This window comes from Gobius niger, assembly GCF_951799975.1.
Source record: "Gobius niger genome assembly, chromosome: 14".
NCBI classification, from domain to species: domain Eukaryota; kingdom Metazoa; phylum Chordata; class Actinopteri; order Gobiiformes; family Gobiidae; genus Gobius; species Gobius niger.
In genome coordinates, this window is record NC_136865.1 from 15,081,899 (window position 1) to 15,099,049 (window position 17,151).

The 17,151-nt window shown below is 39.6% G+C and overlaps 2 protein-coding genes across 2 annotated transcripts; one reads left to right on the plus strand and one right to left on the minus strand.

The window, feature by feature from the left end:
* Positions 1-1,508: 1,508 nt before the first annotated feature.
* trappc3 (trafficking protein particle complex subunit 3) lies at positions 1,509-3,844 on the minus strand. Its single transcript, XM_079571489.1, has 5 exons — positions 3,673-3,844; positions 3,297-3,394; positions 2,870-2,969; positions 2,424-2,606; positions 1,509-2,021 (listed from the first exon to the last, which is right to left on the minus strand). The coding sequence occupies exons 1-5, from the start codon at positions 3,712-3,714 to the stop codon at positions 1,902-1,904; spliced, it is 543 nt and encodes a 180-aa protein (XP_079427615.1). The 5' UTR covers positions 3,715-3,844; the 3' UTR covers positions 1,509-1,901.
* Positions 3,845-4,462: 618 nt separating this feature from the next.
* Positions 4,463-16,204, plus strand: smap2 (small ArfGAP2). Its single transcript, XM_079571294.1, has 9 exons — positions 4,463-4,839; positions 9,173-9,306; positions 10,368-10,532; positions 10,668-10,727; positions 10,796-10,853; positions 10,935-11,059; positions 11,144-11,318; positions 11,519-11,874; positions 12,492-16,204. Exons 1-9 carry the CDS (start codon positions 4,737-4,739, stop codon positions 12,606-12,608), a joined length of 1,293 nt encoding a protein of 430 aa, XP_079427420.1. The 5' UTR covers positions 4,463-4,736; the 3' UTR covers positions 12,609-16,204.
* Positions 16,205-17,151: the final 947 nt, after the last annotated feature.

The window sequence follows — 17,151 nt, forward strand, 5'->3', positions numbered from 1 at the left end:
GGCAGTGTTGGGAACGTTACTTTTAAAAAGTAATTAGTTATAGTTACTCACTACTTGTTCCAAAAAGTAACTGAGTTAGTAACTGAATTACTCTATAATAAAAGTAACTCGTTACCAGGGAAAGTAACTATTTGTGTTGCTATATGTCAAAGAATTTTGTTTTTTTGTTGTTGCTGTTTTCACAAGTCAATTGAAATGGTTAGAACAGACAGGTGTTCAAAGATGTTCAAAGACGTTCATAGTAACTGAATGAACTGAATGGGGGGTGAGTGGGGGAGGCCCCTGTGACTGAGTGGTATTGTATTTGCGCCGCTGTTTTATTAATGTAGGAATATGGCCGTATTCAAAGAGAATGGGGAGGAACAAGAGTAACATGTGCCAACGATCAGGGCAGACTTTACGCACAAGCATGATGTCTCTCCGTGAAACAATCGACAGCAAATATAAGTTTACATGCCCCAGAAGGTTAGTGGCCTTGCACTGTTCTATGGAGCGGAGAGCGGGGAGAGAGGAAGAAGAAAGGCGCTGAGAGAGAGAGGGAGAAAGACGTGTCTCCACCGCGTCCACTGCGTCTTTGGGTTAAAAATAAGTTCCAACACTACTGATCAATGATCACCAACTTTATTCTCCCCTGCGGCTGCACCGCGCTGTGGGGATGACAAGCCGCGGGTCGGGGACACAAGTAGTTTATGGAGCAGAGAGCGCGATGCAGTACTCTGCACGGACAGTCAGATGTGCGTGTTCTGCTCCGTCAGACTCCGCCCACCCTCTCCACTGCTCTCCCCATGCTGACACCGCGGCGCTTCATTCAGCCCAATTGTAACGTGCCACTTTGTTTACCCAGTAACGATAACGGCGTTGTAACGACGAGGAGAGTAATGAACTAGATTACTCCGTTACTGAAAAAATAACGCCGTTACCTAACGCCGTTCTTTTAAACGGCGTTATTCCAAACACTGGTCACAGGTGAGTATGAAGGCTAAAGTAATTGACACAAATGCACAAAGCAAAGACACTGCAGTGAAGCCTCTTTACTAATACAAGTACAGACAAATAAAGTAATGGATGAAGTTGTACACTAACCCGCAGCTTGTAAAAGACATTGTTTTGATTTATCTGTATATATTTGCAACCACTAGGTTTTTATCGTCCTCATTATTACTTCCTGAATCAAATCTAATGTAAACAGTGGTGATCCGATAAGATACACCTCATACAGACAGTGGTCCCCAACTCTTTGGGACATCCTCAGTAGCGGTACTTGACCAACCACTAAAATCTTAGTTGATTTCTTGAATATACAGTCATTTCTGATCTTATAACTTATTATTTGTTAAAAAGCTTGAACGATGCAGTTAACAATTACAGGTTAATAGTGTTGATCTTTTGGACGCAGATATTTTTGGGGTATCCGTTGAATAGAATGCTGTTGAAGGTGCACTCAGCTCTAAAAAGGTTGGAAACTCCGATATTAAAAATACACAATCAGTTTTTAAACTCCGGTTTAACTTCAAAATATATATAGCACCTTCTAGTGGTTACTTCAAAAACACACACATGATTGTGTATAATGTAGCTTGATTTAGCAACAAAGCCAACAAATGAATTTACTGGTGATGAAAAGTTGAAACAGAACATACAGTATGTTCTGTAGGTATTTAATAAGCACATAAATACGACAAACGGTAGTAGATATCACCAGACATAAAAACATGAGCCTTTACAGCAGACAATTGGAATTGCTTGAGTAAGAAAAGACATTTGACTTGAACACATGTTCTTCATCTCCACCACTTCTATAACTTGATTTTAGTTCATTCATCCTCTGTGTACTGTGTATCAGTCAGTCAGTAAATATTCTCTTGAAAATCTTCTTAATAGTGTTGTTGGTCTCCAAGTCCTCACTCGTCTCCGGCTGGAAGGTTCTCCTCAATCCTCTTAATGAACCTCATACGGATTTCAGTCACATTGTCCCCTCTCAGAGTGTCCTGGGCAAACCTGACATCTACAGCCATTTGCACCTAGAACAACAAACATAGATGTATTTATACCATACACATCATACACTAAAGCACATAAATAAAACAAACGCATTATCACTGACAAAGCTGTGATGGCATCTGTTACTGAGCATGTAATATATAATTAGACAAGTGATTTTGTTCCCTTCTTAAAAGTTAATATTCATAGAATCTGGAAAACAAGGCAAATAGTGTGAGAAATGTGAAAGCCATATGTTGTTCTTGTAGGTTGACCCAGTCAAAACTGGTGAGTTTAAAACATGGTTGAAGAAGGTAAGAACTATAGCGATGTGGCGCCAGATGGAACAGGAGAGTAAACATATTATAACATTGTGACAACCATCAATCAAAAGGGTGATAATGCGATGCCTCGTCATGTTTAAAGGTGTTGGTAGAGTTTACCATTTCTAAAGCTCCTCTGAGGATGCCACAGAGCAGGCTGGAGTAGACGAGTGTGCTGTGGTTGTCCGGAAGCTCAACAAAATCCACCAGTGGGTTGCTCTCGAGGATCAGCGAGAACTCGTCACCAGCTGGGCTCCAGTTAGTCACACTTGGAGTTATCCCCAGATACATTTTAAATGCAACCTGCAACAACCGATCAACAAAAAAGTGAGAAATACAATCCACATCATGTTGGTGAGCTTCAAGATACAGTTCAGACACAGTTACTGCTGCTCCACTGAGACACAGAAAATCATAAATCAGCTTAGAATGAGCATCTAGACAGAAACAGAACCCCTGACCTCTTGCATGAAAAACATCCCAAGTCCTAGTTGTCTTCTCTCAATTGTGCGCGCTTTAATATAGCGTATATCTTGCTTTGATTAAATCCAATCTTGTCTATTTACCTTAGCGATGACATCAGCCGTTTCTCGGAAATCCTGACACCTGCCAATACTGGAGCGCGACAAAAAGTCCTCAATCAAACGGACGCCAATGTTATAACCCCTAGAAACAAGGAGGAGACAATGGAAAACAAGCCAGGACACATTACAACCTTTTACTTGCAGATGAACAAGAAAAAAGCTCCAATATTTGTTCCAATATTCTGTGACATAATGATGCAAATTGTTATCAAATATTTCCTAAAACAAGAACTGTATTCTTAGTGTCTCGCTGATTATTAGGAGCACATTTAGTATCCCTCACATGTTTATTAGTTTTTTTACTTTTATTTATTTTTGCTCCTGTGACATGGAAACAAGTAAATGTTTTGCAGTGTAGCTTTAACTTACAAAGGCACATACTTCATTACTGCTCTTAGTGTATACATACATTTTATCTAACTGTTTGTTGACTTCCTCATCATTCTCATAGTCTTTGCAGAGCTGTGTGACCAGGGCCCCATAGGTCAGAGTGAACAGTTCTGAGTTCTGCAAGAAGAAGAACAAGATCAACACAAATCCCATTCACAGTTGACAGGTTACTAACAAACACTGACAGAGTCCGATTGTCAGAGTTGCGTCAAATGGGAAAACTGCAGTATATGCTTCTGCAAAGGTCAACTACACGTTTGGTAACATTTAACTAAACGTGGACCAACAGTAACATTTATTCGGAGCAAATAGCAAATACAGTCTTCCATACAGCTTAGTATTATTAGCATGCTATCAGCTACACAGGCAAAGGCTCGTTTAAAGAGACTTCCTACCATTTTCTTGCTGTCTGTCGCCCGGTTGGATTGCCTGGACATTGTGGACTGTGTTGCAGGATTACAAGGTTTGAAAGATGAGAGGAAATGCTTTATTTATTTGCTGGCCACTGAATCTTCCGCAATCGCTGCGCTAATGCAGTTAAGAGCGTCACGCGCACGAGGAAGGGAAGTGTAGTGCTTCTGGTCTGACAAAATAAAGCCCAAAGACATGAGGTAAAAGTCAACAACACTTGACTATTTGTGGCAGGCTATTATTGAGGTGTTGCTCTTTATAATATGTAAGGCATTTGATAATAATATCAAACATTTACCCTTCCCAATGTCAATACATTGTGCGATTGTAATGGCACAAGACTTATTTTGAAAGAGTTGTGAGCTGCTTTTACAGACACTGAGCGCACCATTAAATTAAATGTTTTTCTTCTTTGAAGGAAAATGCTTTTTGACAAATTTCTACAGGTTCTCCGATGACCACAAGATTCTAATGAAAGATGTCAACAATAACATAACAATGTGTGGTTGGTTATTGTGCTCTACTGATGCGTGTGCGACCTCTGGTGGTAGTAAATTAAGTCACATCCTATCAGAAAAAAACAAACCAGGGATACTTGCGATTCCTACAATAGAACAGATATTGATTAAAAACATTCGCAATTAAATGCAAATAGGCTATTTTGTTGAAGCCTGTGTGTTGTGTGTGTGTTTATTTTTTGTTGGTAATCTCCACTCATAATTTGGTGACTCATAGATAGAGACATGAGTGGGTATTGAGGGGGGCAGAGAGAGAGGCTGGACAATACAATACACCGGGAGGATACGCCGTTTAAAGAAGACATTTTGAATCACGTTTCTTTTCACGTTTTGCCTGGATCAATCGGCTGCTTCTTGAGAAGCGCGCGCTGGTTGGTTGAAGGCGGCCGTCCCATTTGCGCGTGAGAAACGCGCACAGCTTTGTGGCGAGGCGAAGAGGAACAACGCACCGCAGTGGATCCCTGCTTCATTTTGAGAAACTATCGTCTGGATTGTGATAACAGAGGTGGAGGCGGAAGACTCGTGCTACAATGACGGGCAAATCTGTGAAAGACATTGACCGATACCAATCTGTCCTCAATTCTCTCCTAGCGCAGGAGGAGAATAAATTCTGCGCGGACTGCGAATCCAAAGGTAAAGGTACTAATTTGTATTGGTAAAAATGAACCGGTGTTGTCGTTTGCACAGTGATGCTTGTCCTCGACTGCTCAGTTTAGAAGCTACGCTCAGAATGAAGACATCGGCTAATGTCTCAACCAATAGGATCATAATGAGTACCGGGCTCGTGGCATGGCTACACCTGCCAAGCTGGAGTTAAGAAGCCTGGACGAGTTCATTCACTGGCACAATGAATACACGCGTAATGACAGTGTCTGTGAGTGACAATAAGTTAACGTGTCCTGGGGTTACACTTATACCTGACCAGACCGGTGGACAAACTGTTCTAGATTAGGTAGGCTCTATATTCAGAAGGCCAGCATCCTTGCATTTACAGCTGGTATCTAATATCTAGGCTATACATTTGGGGGTTTACTTGTACACTGTGAAGAGAGGCTAATAATGCTAATCTCATACATCCATGATCAGTCTGTATAAGCTTTATGAGATTTATTTCATGGGCGAGGCTATTTATTATTGTTTTGTGGGGATACTGCAGGAAATTAAAGTCTTCCCTGTTTCCTGTAGGCCTTGAACTGTATCATCAACTTAAAAGGCAGAACCTGTTCTGCTTGAGGCCTGTACAGGTGTAAACATTGCTGTTTTGAGATAAACAGTCATCTTTGCCAACACAGGTCATTTGCATGGACAAAAGGCAATATTTGCCAGTTTAGTTCTCAGAATAATACAGTTCCACAAGAAATAACAATAAACGTAACATGTATTTGCAAAATATCTTTTTATTTTTATTTAGATCTTTCAGTCTGTTATTTTCGGTACATGTGTGTTTTTCTTTTGAATCAGTTCACCTTGCCAAACTAGCAATCTTGATCCCCACCATATTATATTCTGGAGAGGAAAAGCTTTGAAAACTGCACGCCTGTCTAATGGACTTTCTTTTTTTGACCTCACACTTCGATAGTTTCACTGTGCTACAGTGAAATTTGATCTCAGACTGTCATCTTCCTGTTTTCATACTTCTCATTTAGTCTCTGTGGGTTCAGCAGATGGATGTTGAGTGCTGCAGCCAGGTCTAATCACTGCAGATGGGATTAAGTGGCTAAGAGAAGAAAATAGCCGCTATGCACATGTATGCCCCACAGTCAACAAAGTACTTCTGAGTCCAACTCACAGTACTGCACACCAAGCCCTTCCACTACCACAAATTACATTCTTCATACACATTCATTCAATATTTTCTTGTTTGAATTATCTGAGGATGTTTATCAAATTGCAAACTTAGTTCCATGTGCATACATTACAGAGGCAGGTTTGGGTTGTCTTGTTGACGAGACATGCAATAATGCTGCTAGAAAGGACCTTATTTAGCTTTATAGTTTACATGCACTTTTAGATCGCTTTATAAAACAGCCTTGACATTGCAGTAGCATCCGAGTAGCATATGCAGGCTGTTGACATTAGTGATGTGGCAAGTGTAGCAGGTGTATCCATCCTCCTGTCGTGCATGTGTACACACACCGCAATAATAGCGTCTCGTCCTGTATTTCCCATCATTGTAATTGTGTTTATGTGCTGCGGTTGCCATGGAGATATCGCCTGGCTACACCAAAACCTGAGTTGTGCTCCCATCCTGTCCAGAGCCGTCAGAGGAGCAGCAGGTCCCAGGGCTCAGCAGCAAAAAGTGACGAGTACGCAACACGTTGTTGGAAAGTACATTTTGTCATAGAGAGACATACAGGAACATTATAAATATTCTAGCAGAGACCGAGACAGTACAGTTCCACCTTTCCCCTGTTTATATTTTTCTTGACACTTCCTCTATCTTACCGTGTTGAAGGCCACTGGCAAAAAGTGAGGTGTGAAAGAAAAATGTATTTATTTGTTTACATACTCTGTTCTCTCAACATATTTAAAGATTCATCATTATCTCAGTAACATCTGCAATACTGGGGCGGAGCGATATAGAGGGGGAAGAATCCTCATGTAGGTCAATCTGTTTGTTTGTTTTGGTCTTTTTTGGCGTTGTTTTTTTGCCTGTTAATCTAAAATAAATATATGGCTTTGTACGGTTCCATATACTAGGTTGTGTGTGTGTGCCGTAATTGCTAGATAATTGGCAGTAGTAGACCATGTTGATAGTGATTTTGCTCAAATTGGATAAATTGCACACTCCTATTCTGTGATACTGTATCCACCAGACTCATTGTGGACTCTAAGTGAGGAACAGCTTTATGTACGGTAAAATGTAAATGATGTCTGTGAATATGATCTTTTATAACACTGAAAGAATGAACTGAATGTAATCCATAGGCAACTGCACACGTGTTATTATGTGTCTACTTGCGTGTGGAAACAAAATCAATTCCAAATTGACAGGCTGTTGAACAAAAACAAAACAAAAAATATAAAAAGTCACTACTGAATGTATACAGCATGAGGGTGATTAATAATGGTGAATGAGGGGTAGGCACTCATAAGCTCTGCTTCAGCCTACTCCTTTTGAGCCTAATTGTGATGAAATGTTTAAATAACTGTAAACATATGAATGTAAACAGCTCAAATAAACAGCTCAATCAATCAATCTTTTGTACATACATAGCAAAGGTTTACTTTGGAATCTCTTCATACATCACTTAACTTTACCAGTCATATTGTTTTCCCATATGGCCCTCTTTCTCACATCATATACCATCAAGCATGACTCAAGGCCTGGAGGACGACCGAGCCACTTCTCGAGAGCCGAACAGTCTGTAGTGGTCACATACTAAATAATGAGAAAGGTCCATCTGCTCATTGAGTCACTGTGGAGCAAGATGGCTGAATATGAACATTCTACTTCAGGGTAAGCTCTTGCATATGGCATGAGCTTTGAGATTAACCCGGACCGGTCACATTTATCCTTGTGGGAAATAGGCTAATGAGTGGCATGCACCTTCCTGTGTTCAATCAGTCATTATAACAATCATTCAAGTAAAGTGGCAAAGATGTAGAGCATACATTGTTTTGTTACAGGCGCTTCTTTATAAAGTTCATTGCAGGTCCCTGACATTATGTGTTGTGATGAATGCAGTGTAATTAGGCATCATGGACACTATCCAGGTCACCTTCACACAATAACTCATCAGCTTTATGCTGAGGCTAGTCTCTGCTTTTTATGACACCCTTTGAACCTAATGCTTTATAGTCTACCATAATGTTTGTGGTGTCCATTTTAACAGTCTTCAACAAATTTTGTTGTCAAAAGCGAGAAGTCGTTTTACGCTAGGACGTGACAACTCCCAGTGTTGACCCAGCCCAGAACAAAGACAATTCTTATTAGTGGAACTGTAAACAAGAAGTGAAGTGGTTTGGGTTTGGGCAGTTCTGACCACTTCCCTGACCCTGAGGAGTGGCCATAGTTTAAATAGGCTTCTAGCTTGTGTTAATAATGATAGTAGCAACCATAATGAACACATCCAATAATCCAATACGGCTATGTACAAACTTTGTATTTCAGTCGAGCAGTTGATTTAAATTGTAAATAACAAGAAAAATGACTTACACAAGCGTTTTAATTATTCATGTCTGAGAGATGCTAGCACTTACAGGCTGAAGTAATAATTAATGAAACATGTCAAATCATGGAGAGAAACATACTTGTGTGGTCAGCAGTGACAATATACTTAACTGTTGATTTAAAAAGACTGACTAAAAACTACAGTACTTTGTAGTGAGAACAACTGAAAGAGGAAGCCAAGAAATGTTACGGGTTCCTCACCGCAAATGTTGACTAACAGAGGTTAAGTTATTAAGTTATTAGTTTGAAGAAGGCTGTTGTTGGGTTGTATTTTCACCGTCTCCAGAACTTTCCATACCACCAACAGTTTATGGCAATAGTAAATCTTTATTTTCTCTCATCTGTTGAGAAAAGAATGTCTTGGATCCCTCTAGTGGGGCTGCAGGGCATCTGCATGAACAAGGTTAAAGCAAGTGTCTGAGGAAGATTAGCCAAGCTTAGAGACAAGTGGTTCTCCACTGTGTGTGGAGGACAATATAGAGAACAGAGGGTTAGACGGTCTGCCTTTAGGGAGTTGTAAATCTGCAGCATTGGCTTGAAGTACGATTGTTTTTATCTTGTTCCTGCAGATCATTGTTCTAGTTCAACATTGAGAACTAAATGTACTGTACATTGAATGGACACATTTGGTAATGCACTTATATTGCTTGTATGAATTGTACTCAGGGTCGGCAGTTCGATCTGTGAACCATTAGCACTGTTGTTGATGTACCCGTGTTAACTTTCTCCCGACCACATATTTACAATACATAATTTATATTTTACAGTTTTCTTTCTTTTTCTTTGCTACAGGACCACGATGGGCGTCTTGGAACCTGGGTGTGTTCGTTTGCATCAGATGCGCTGGAATCCATCGAAACCTGGGAGTTCACATCTCCAAAGTCAAGTCGGTCAATCTGGACCAGTGGACGGAGGAACAGGTCCAGGTGGGTCCGCACTATAATCAATCAATCAATCAATCAATCAATCAATCAATCAATCAATCAATCAATCAATCAATCAATCAATCAATCAATCAATCAATCAATCAATCAATCAATCAATCAATCAATCAATCAATCAATCAGTCAATCACTATTTACTGTACACTTAGAGCTCTGACGTAAAATATAAATATCTCATATATTTATGTATGAAACAAGGCAAGGCAAGTTTATTTGTAGAGTGCATTTCATACACAAGGCAATTCAAAGTGCTTCACAGTTGCATAAAATTACAAGAAAACAGATAAAATCAATAAAATAAATGGGATATTTTACGTCGGATCCAGACATGTGACCAGATGTGGGTGGGGCTGTCCAGCTCTATTCACCTTATTCCGTCCCGCCCCACTTTTGCCTCTTTTTACCACGGATCGGCACTTCTTTTGTATTGACACATTTGGTAGAGCATGAAGTCCGTTCGCCACTAAATGTTTGCTGCTAAAATATGATGCACAATAGAAGAAGAAGAAGAAGATCTTTATTTATATAGCGCTTCCCCCGCTCACTTCCGTCAATAACCTTTAGGAGTTACTGCGCGGACGTTTTACTCCTCGTATCAGACCGCCTCACAATATAGTCCCCCTTTTTATTTGCTTATAAAATCGACATGCTACATTTCTGGGTAAATATACTTCGCATGAAAACACTTCACATAACTTTATTTAAATAGGGAACACGTGGAAGAGCTTGGTAGCTTCTATCGTGAGCTTTTTTGGAGCTATGTGACATGTGGGAGAGGCTGCGTATGTGCTCCGTTTGCGTGACAGAGCGCACGGACAAAGACCAGACGGGGATATATTAACACGTCTAAGTGAGGTAAGAACATATTTTAGTATGTAAAAACGGTGGCCTATTCCTTTAACACGCACTGCCCCGACCAAATAAATAAACCAGGCTAATAGGTTTGTATCAGCTTCATGACTCAATTAAATAACAAGGTCATCTATAATTTTTAGCATCACTGGTCGTATCATGGTTGACTGACTAAGACTGCATTGTTTCAGTGTGTTCAAGAGATGGGAAATGCCAAAGCCAGACGTCTCTATGAAGCTTTCCTTCCCGAGTGTTTCCAGCGTCCAGAGACTGACCAGTCAGCAGAGATCTTTATCAGAGACAAGTATGAGAAGAAGAAGTACATGGATAAAGTCATCGACATACAGATGCTCAGGGTACGCACGGACATAGTTATAATGTCAAAGTTGTAAATAAAATAAAAAAAGATGTAAATGTAATTTTGCCAATGCAGCAATTTCATTTCTCTCCTTTCTTTTGTGGATGTGCAAATGCATTTTCATATTTTACAGAAAGAGAAAAGCTGTGACAATATACCAAAGGAGCCAGTGGTGTTTGAGAAGATGAAATTGGTAAGTCCATGATTCACTCATAGCCTGAAAAAGTTTGTTTTGACTGAGACATGTATTATCTTCGACAGAAAAAAGACACCAGCCCGAAAACTGATTCCCAGGCAGTGACAGACCTTCTGGGATTAGGTACAAATCTAAACTATTCTATGTAATTTATTGTATTGTACAGATATATTAGACTTATTATTGTGCAAATCTATGTCTCAGATGCCCCAGGTCCCTTTGTAATAAATGGTCAAGTTGCTCCTTCAGACAGTTTTGAGAGCCCAGCCTTAAACCACACAGGGCTGGATCTATTCAGTTCTTTACCACCATCCTCCACAAAAGCAACAGTAAGACCAACACTTCATTATTATGACATACAAAAGATCCTTTAAACATATCAGTGACTCTTTCCTCTCTTTGGCCCTCTTCAGCCCATCTCCAGCTCCCTGCCTCACAGTCGAGTGACTGCATCAGTGCCTGAAAACCTCAGTCTGTTTTTAGATCCTGCTCCAAAGAAAGAAGAGGTCAAGAAGCTCTCCAAGGACTCCATCCTGTCCCTGTATGCGTCAACTCCTTCAGTGCACGCCAACAGCATGGCTGCTCATGGTGAGGGTCGAAAAGTCACTTCTGCCACTGTTAGCCTAAAGAGAAATTACACAAAACATAAATAAACCCTCCTTTATCCACAAAGAATGACCTGGCTACACGTGTTTCTCATTTGATTTGCAAACAACCTCTCGTATTCAGTCATATGTTTGTGTAAGCTTACAGTGTATTCTCTCTCTTCCTGTTATGTGTCTGTGAAGGCTTGTACATGAACCAAATGGGCTACACTGCTCAGACATTCGGCTCGTACCATTCCCTTGTCCAGCATGCGCCGATGGGAGGGGGCGTGATGACGTCACAGATGCCCATGATGGGACAACAGCAGAGCGGGATGATAGCAGCTCAACAAAACATGCTGGGAGCGCAGAACAATCTAATAGGGCAGCAGAGCTGCCTTGTGGCAGGCCAGGGGGTCCTGCCACAGTCTAACTCAGCTCCATCGCCGTACATGAGCGGGATGGCCCACGGCATGGTGTCACAGCAGCAGAATGGGATGTTAGGGCAGCAGCAAATGTACGGACAGCAGGCCCAGCAGCTGCAGTGGAACATTGCACAGGTGAATTTTCTAATCTACCATTTCTGTAAGGCTTTAAAAAGGTGTATGTTGTTGTTTACTGAGCTTGTGGTATCTACTTGTTAAAATTACTTTTAATAATGTTTTGCAGATTTTTGTGTGTGTGTAGAATCCATACTAGCAATGCTAAGGATTTGATTGAACTTATTGTGTACATGATTCGCAGAGCCTGATAAAGAGCACTATTTGGGTCTTTGCACATCCAAAAATAGTGGTGGTGCTTTGATAAAAGATGTCTTTGGGGTTTTGATGTATAACAGAACATTGTATGCTGAAATTCCCAAAGCTTTACTGCGCAAGACAGGCGGAAGCGAGGCATGCCTGATCCATTTTGCCTCGTCAGAAATCCTGTCATGCAGTGCATATTCATTCTTTCTTTGCGCAAAAATTGGGTTCACACTGGCCCCAAAAGTGCCGCTCTCGGGTCAAGAGCCTGTGTGACAACACCCTCAGAGTCACCATTTCTATCGCATCTTCTGAGAGGAGAAAATACTCACAAATCCAAATAGTGTCTTTCTAATAGCACAGATGACAAACTCCAATCGACGTACTGATGGGTTGAAAGATGCAGTAAAGGAGTGTCTTTGTCTTTTTCTCAGCTCACTCAGCACATGGCAGGCCTCAACGCGTACCACAGTAACGACATGGGATACAACAACCAAGGTGGCTCAGCGGCGCCGAGCTCGGCGCACATGACCGCACATGTATGGAAATGATCTGTTTGGGCCGGGAAGCGACATCGTGGCACACAGGTAAACTAACTTTGTGATTCTACGGCTGAGACTCACCATCGGACAACACCAGAGGAGCAGGGCTAGAGGTGGGGTGTCCTCTCCTACCTCCACCATGAAACCTTTTAAACCTTGCAGTACTGCGTTTCTGGTCTGTCCACATTGTCCGCTGTGTTCTGCTGAACTCAGTGCTTGCCTTTGATAGTTTCAAATTATTATTTTTTTTCAAATGAACAAAATCATTTGGGACTTCACACTGTATTTTGCACAATGATTGAGATTTCTTTTTGCTTTGTTGTAACCTGTCAAACTGAAGAATATTATGGATGCATATGTACTTGAGTGGTTTGATGCAGCCTAGCCTAGCTTAACTCAATGTGTGCCTGAAGTGCAACGTTTTTTTTAGTATGACATGCAATACATCACTAACTAATTTTGTTGAATGCTTTTACTGTCCTGCATGTTGTTTCGTCTTAGTCCTTTTTTTTCTCTTTACGTTTTTGTTTTTGAGCTTTGCATGAATCTGTCTATGCAGCATTTCCTTAGTTTGCTGTAGCAAGTACTTTTCATAAGCAATACATTTTACTCAAAAATAATTGTCATTTCAATTCAATCTCCTTATTTGGTCTGTCTGTTCACAAAGCACTTTTAATATTTGTGTATAATACACAATACTAGGCTAGGTAAGGCTAAATCCACAAATCGTTAAAGGATTATAAATATTCTGAAACTACTATGCTATAACTCTTATATTTACTTTAAATTTATATGTGGATCCACAGCTTGCATTCTATGGGATCTAAAAGGGCTTGTCCTTAGTTCTCTATTAGCTATGTGTAATCCTGAAGTCAATTTGGCACGACCAAAGAGTCCTGGTTTTGCAGTATTCAAAAAATATTTATACTTTATAAGTTATAAGGTTAGCATATAAACATTTTGCTTTGCAGCGCTTTACCTCTAACCATAACCACTCACAGTTATGTCACTGTGCTGCTTCCATAAAGGGCCAGGCGCGTTGCTGAAAATGTTGAAATGTCTAACAATCTACCTGTCTAAAATGGAGACCTCATCCCCTGTTGAATGTGTGTAAATATCTAAAACAGGGCACAACGATGCAAAAATGAGGTATTTTCTGTGAATTGCATGAATGTAAATACCAATCTGACTGTGTCTCTGGAATGTGTATTTCTGAATGTCTTTTTGTGTCGAGACCAACTCTGGACATATCTTGAATGTGTACAGCGTAAAATTGTGATGCTTCTGTTTTTGAGATTTCTGTTTGATTGTCCTTTAAACATTTTCTACTGGTATGTGTCTTATAGTTAATATTATTACAAGGCATACTCTCACAAACAATTATTTATTCATTGCTGCAAATAAACAGACCCTGAAGACACAACCTTGTATGTTTGGGGACAAGACAAGTCTACATAATGGGCAATAATGCTTAAGTTGCCATTGTATGCTACAGCTTGACATGAAGGTAAACACAATGAATGTGTGCCTCTATTTAATGACAAAAACTGTGTTTTTTTTTCTTGGTCTTCACTTCCTTGGACCATCACTTGATGTGAATGTTTCTTACATTGGTTTCAGAAGGGTTATTTAAATTGTCTCTCACTTTCGCGGCATAACTGTACAAGTAATAATATTACAAATATATTATTTGGCTTTAACTTGACTGTGTGTGTGTTTTGTACTACAGGCAGCAAGACATGAGGTGCTGAGAACATATAATACTTCATAAACTATATTATGCCATATTTACTTCATCCCCCTCACATGGTTAAAACAAACACAGCACAAGATTGGTGATTGAAATAAACTTTATTGACATTGTGTCCAGATGTCCAAGGGCATGCAAATACAGGCTTTTGAATCCCCCGTTTTTCTGTTTGGTTCCATTTTCTTAGAAAACTACGTGCACCTTAGGTAATCAATTCTGCAGCGTACAAACCACAAAAATACCAGTTTTACATTATCAAATACTGCACATAGAAAACATTTACAAAGCACAGGTAAAAAATTACAGATTCCTGTTCCTTTTAGCCATAAACAACACCTGCATCAGTCTGCTTTGCTGTGCCATTGTAAACATGTCATAAAGACTTTTAAATGAAGTATCATAGCCAATTAGAAAGAAGCACAAAGACCAGGGTGAATCATCTGTGCCTACTTTTTGTCATTTTTGCTTGAGAAATAGTAATTTTTGTGCTTGGCTGGTTTCTTTTGAGCGTCTACAGAAATCACATTGGCCTGTAGTTTGTGCTGACATCACATGACATTTTAAGACATTTATAGTATAGACGAAATTATCATCAACAACAAGCAGCTCATGATTTAACAAAGCAACAATGAACTGGTGGCTGTTTTGATCATGTTTCAAGGCTGCTACATTGGTCAGAAAAGGCAAGTATTCTATTGAATGTTATGCCTGTAATAAGTTTGGAGCTGATAAGGCTCACCTAGTGTAGCCAAGCCCCCAGCTACGAAGCAAGGAAAAGGTCAATAATAACCGACAGTGAGAGGCTACAGCCGAGGCTTATTGCCACCATAAATATTTCAAAGAATGGAAGGCTAAGAGTATGCTACCGTAAATACAGCACTTTGTAGTGAGTACAATTGCATCATTAGAAACTCCACGTGGTTGTTCAATGTGTTATACTCATTGTCATATAATCTCAAAAATACTAAACTTCAACTGGAAAGTATGTTCATAAATAATAAATATGGTTATATGTTGGGAGTGTGCATCCTCCCGCTGCAAATGTGAAGTAATAAAATCATTGTTGCAGGACAGAAGTGATACTAGTTTCAGACTGAAATGGAAATATAGGACACACAAGTATAGTACAGTATATTTAAATTAGGGTCATACAGGACAGCCCCTTGAAAAAAGTCAGTAACAAACAATATGACAAAACCTCCTACATAGTCCTAGCTGAAGAATTAGTAAATACATTCAGAAAACTATGTACACACATATATATATATATATAGTTTATATAAGTTCATACAATATTTCAAGCAAAATATATTGGTCAGAAGAACCTTCAATTGTGTGCTACAATATTGAAACAATGTCCACACAAATAAGGCCATTGTAAACTGAAAAAGCCCTCAATTTTGCAGAAGGTTTGCCACCCTCGCCGTGCTCAAACATACACGCTCTAAATAGCTCTTCCTTTGTACAAAAATAAAACAGAGACAATTTTTTTTCTTTTCTTTTTTTTTTGCACGATAGAAGTTTCATAAGCAAGCGTTTTACATTCCAAGTACCCTCAGCATTTTAGAGGCCTCATCTTGCCACAGGTTGCTCTTTTGCAACGAAAGACCCGTCATCAACGCACGTCTCATGATCTGCACTTTCTCATAGACTGCAACCAGAGGTTTGTGTGCATTAAGCTTAAAAAACAAAGGTCAAATCACAAAGCGTTGAGCAGCAAAGTCTCTCAAGCTAAAACTGTAGTGATATATTTCTTTCACTGCAAATTGGACAAATGTCAAGAACTAAAATCACACAAAATCAAATGAGAAAATCATTCTATAAAAATCAGGAAATTACTTTGGGCAGCGAAATATAGTCTTCTATAAATAATTTGATTAAGCAAGTTATAGCTAAAAGCTTCCAGAGCTGTGCAAACATTTCAAATGAGAGCCTCACGTTTATAAGTATATTAGAATCAGACGCTAAATTGACATACTTGGCTCCATCATAAATCCATATATTAATCTAAACATACATCAGCAATTTCATTTTCTGTGGGCACATTAGCGGAGGAAACACATTTCATATTCACTCATTAATTCTGCCTTCTTCTTTTAAATTTTGCTATATAACTTCTTCCCGGGACTCGTGGAGAATGTAGTTATAGCATTTATTACATAGTCTGGAGACCCCTTATCATAAAGCAATCACTCAAAGCCCTGTGTTCAATTCTTTAACCAGAATCTCTCATTCCAACCTCAAAGCGTACACTACCTGCTGCTCTTTAGGAAACATACACACAATACAAAACGTTCTAGTGGTCTCTCCAACCATCGACTTTTTATATCTGCCCCATAAAATCCAACAGAACTCCTTCAGACAGCGTCTCTTCCTTTATGCAAATAAGTGTCGATATTTTTGGTGAACACTATACCACAAAGGGGCTCGCCTGCAAATACACCCCATAAAAAGTGACTTGTTCTTTAAATATTAAGTCAAATAATAATGATTCAGCATCAAACAGGTTGCCACTTGCAAGAATCAAGTTTGAAATCAAACGTGTACAGAGGTTTAAAATACCATGCCAGCTGCTCACAAAAATATACAGAGAGAGAGAGAGACAGACAGAGATATGTAGATAGATATAGATAATAGATAATAGAATAGGAAGGTTGAAACAACAGCAAGCTCCTTCCATAAGTTCAAGAATACCAGAGAGAATTCCCTTTGATTAAATTGTGTTAAGTGATATTTCGGTCTGAGTCATCCTTTTTTTCTTAAAGAAATGCAAAAGAACACGCTCCTGTAACTTGAAAATCA

Bases quoted from the DNA above. Each gene is read 5' to 3' on its own strand.
- trappc3 (XM_079571489.1), bottom strand. From the start codon at position 3,714: ATGTCCAGGCAATCCAACCGGGCGACAGACAGCAAGAAAATG. The intron at 2,607-2,869 runs GTAAATAGACAA...CGGTTGTTGCAG, and splicing joins CGGCTGATGTCATCGCTAAG to GTTGCATTTAAAATGTATCT. The intron at 2,022-2,423 runs GTAAACTCTACC...TTGTTGTTCTAG, and splicing joins TCAGAGGAGCTTTAGAAATG to GTGCAAATGGCTGTAGATGT.
- smap2 (XM_079571294.1), top strand. From the start codon at position 4,737: ATGACGGGCAAATCTGTGAAAGACATTGACCGATACCAATCTGTCCTC. The intron at 11,060-11,143 runs GTAAGACCAACA...GGCCCTCTTCAG, and splicing joins CATCCTCCACAAAAGCAACA to CCCATCTCCAGCTCCCTGCC. The intron at 11,319-11,518 runs GTGAGGGTCGAA...GTGTCTGTGAAG, and splicing joins CAACAGCATGGCTGCTCATG to GCTTGTACATGAACCAAATG.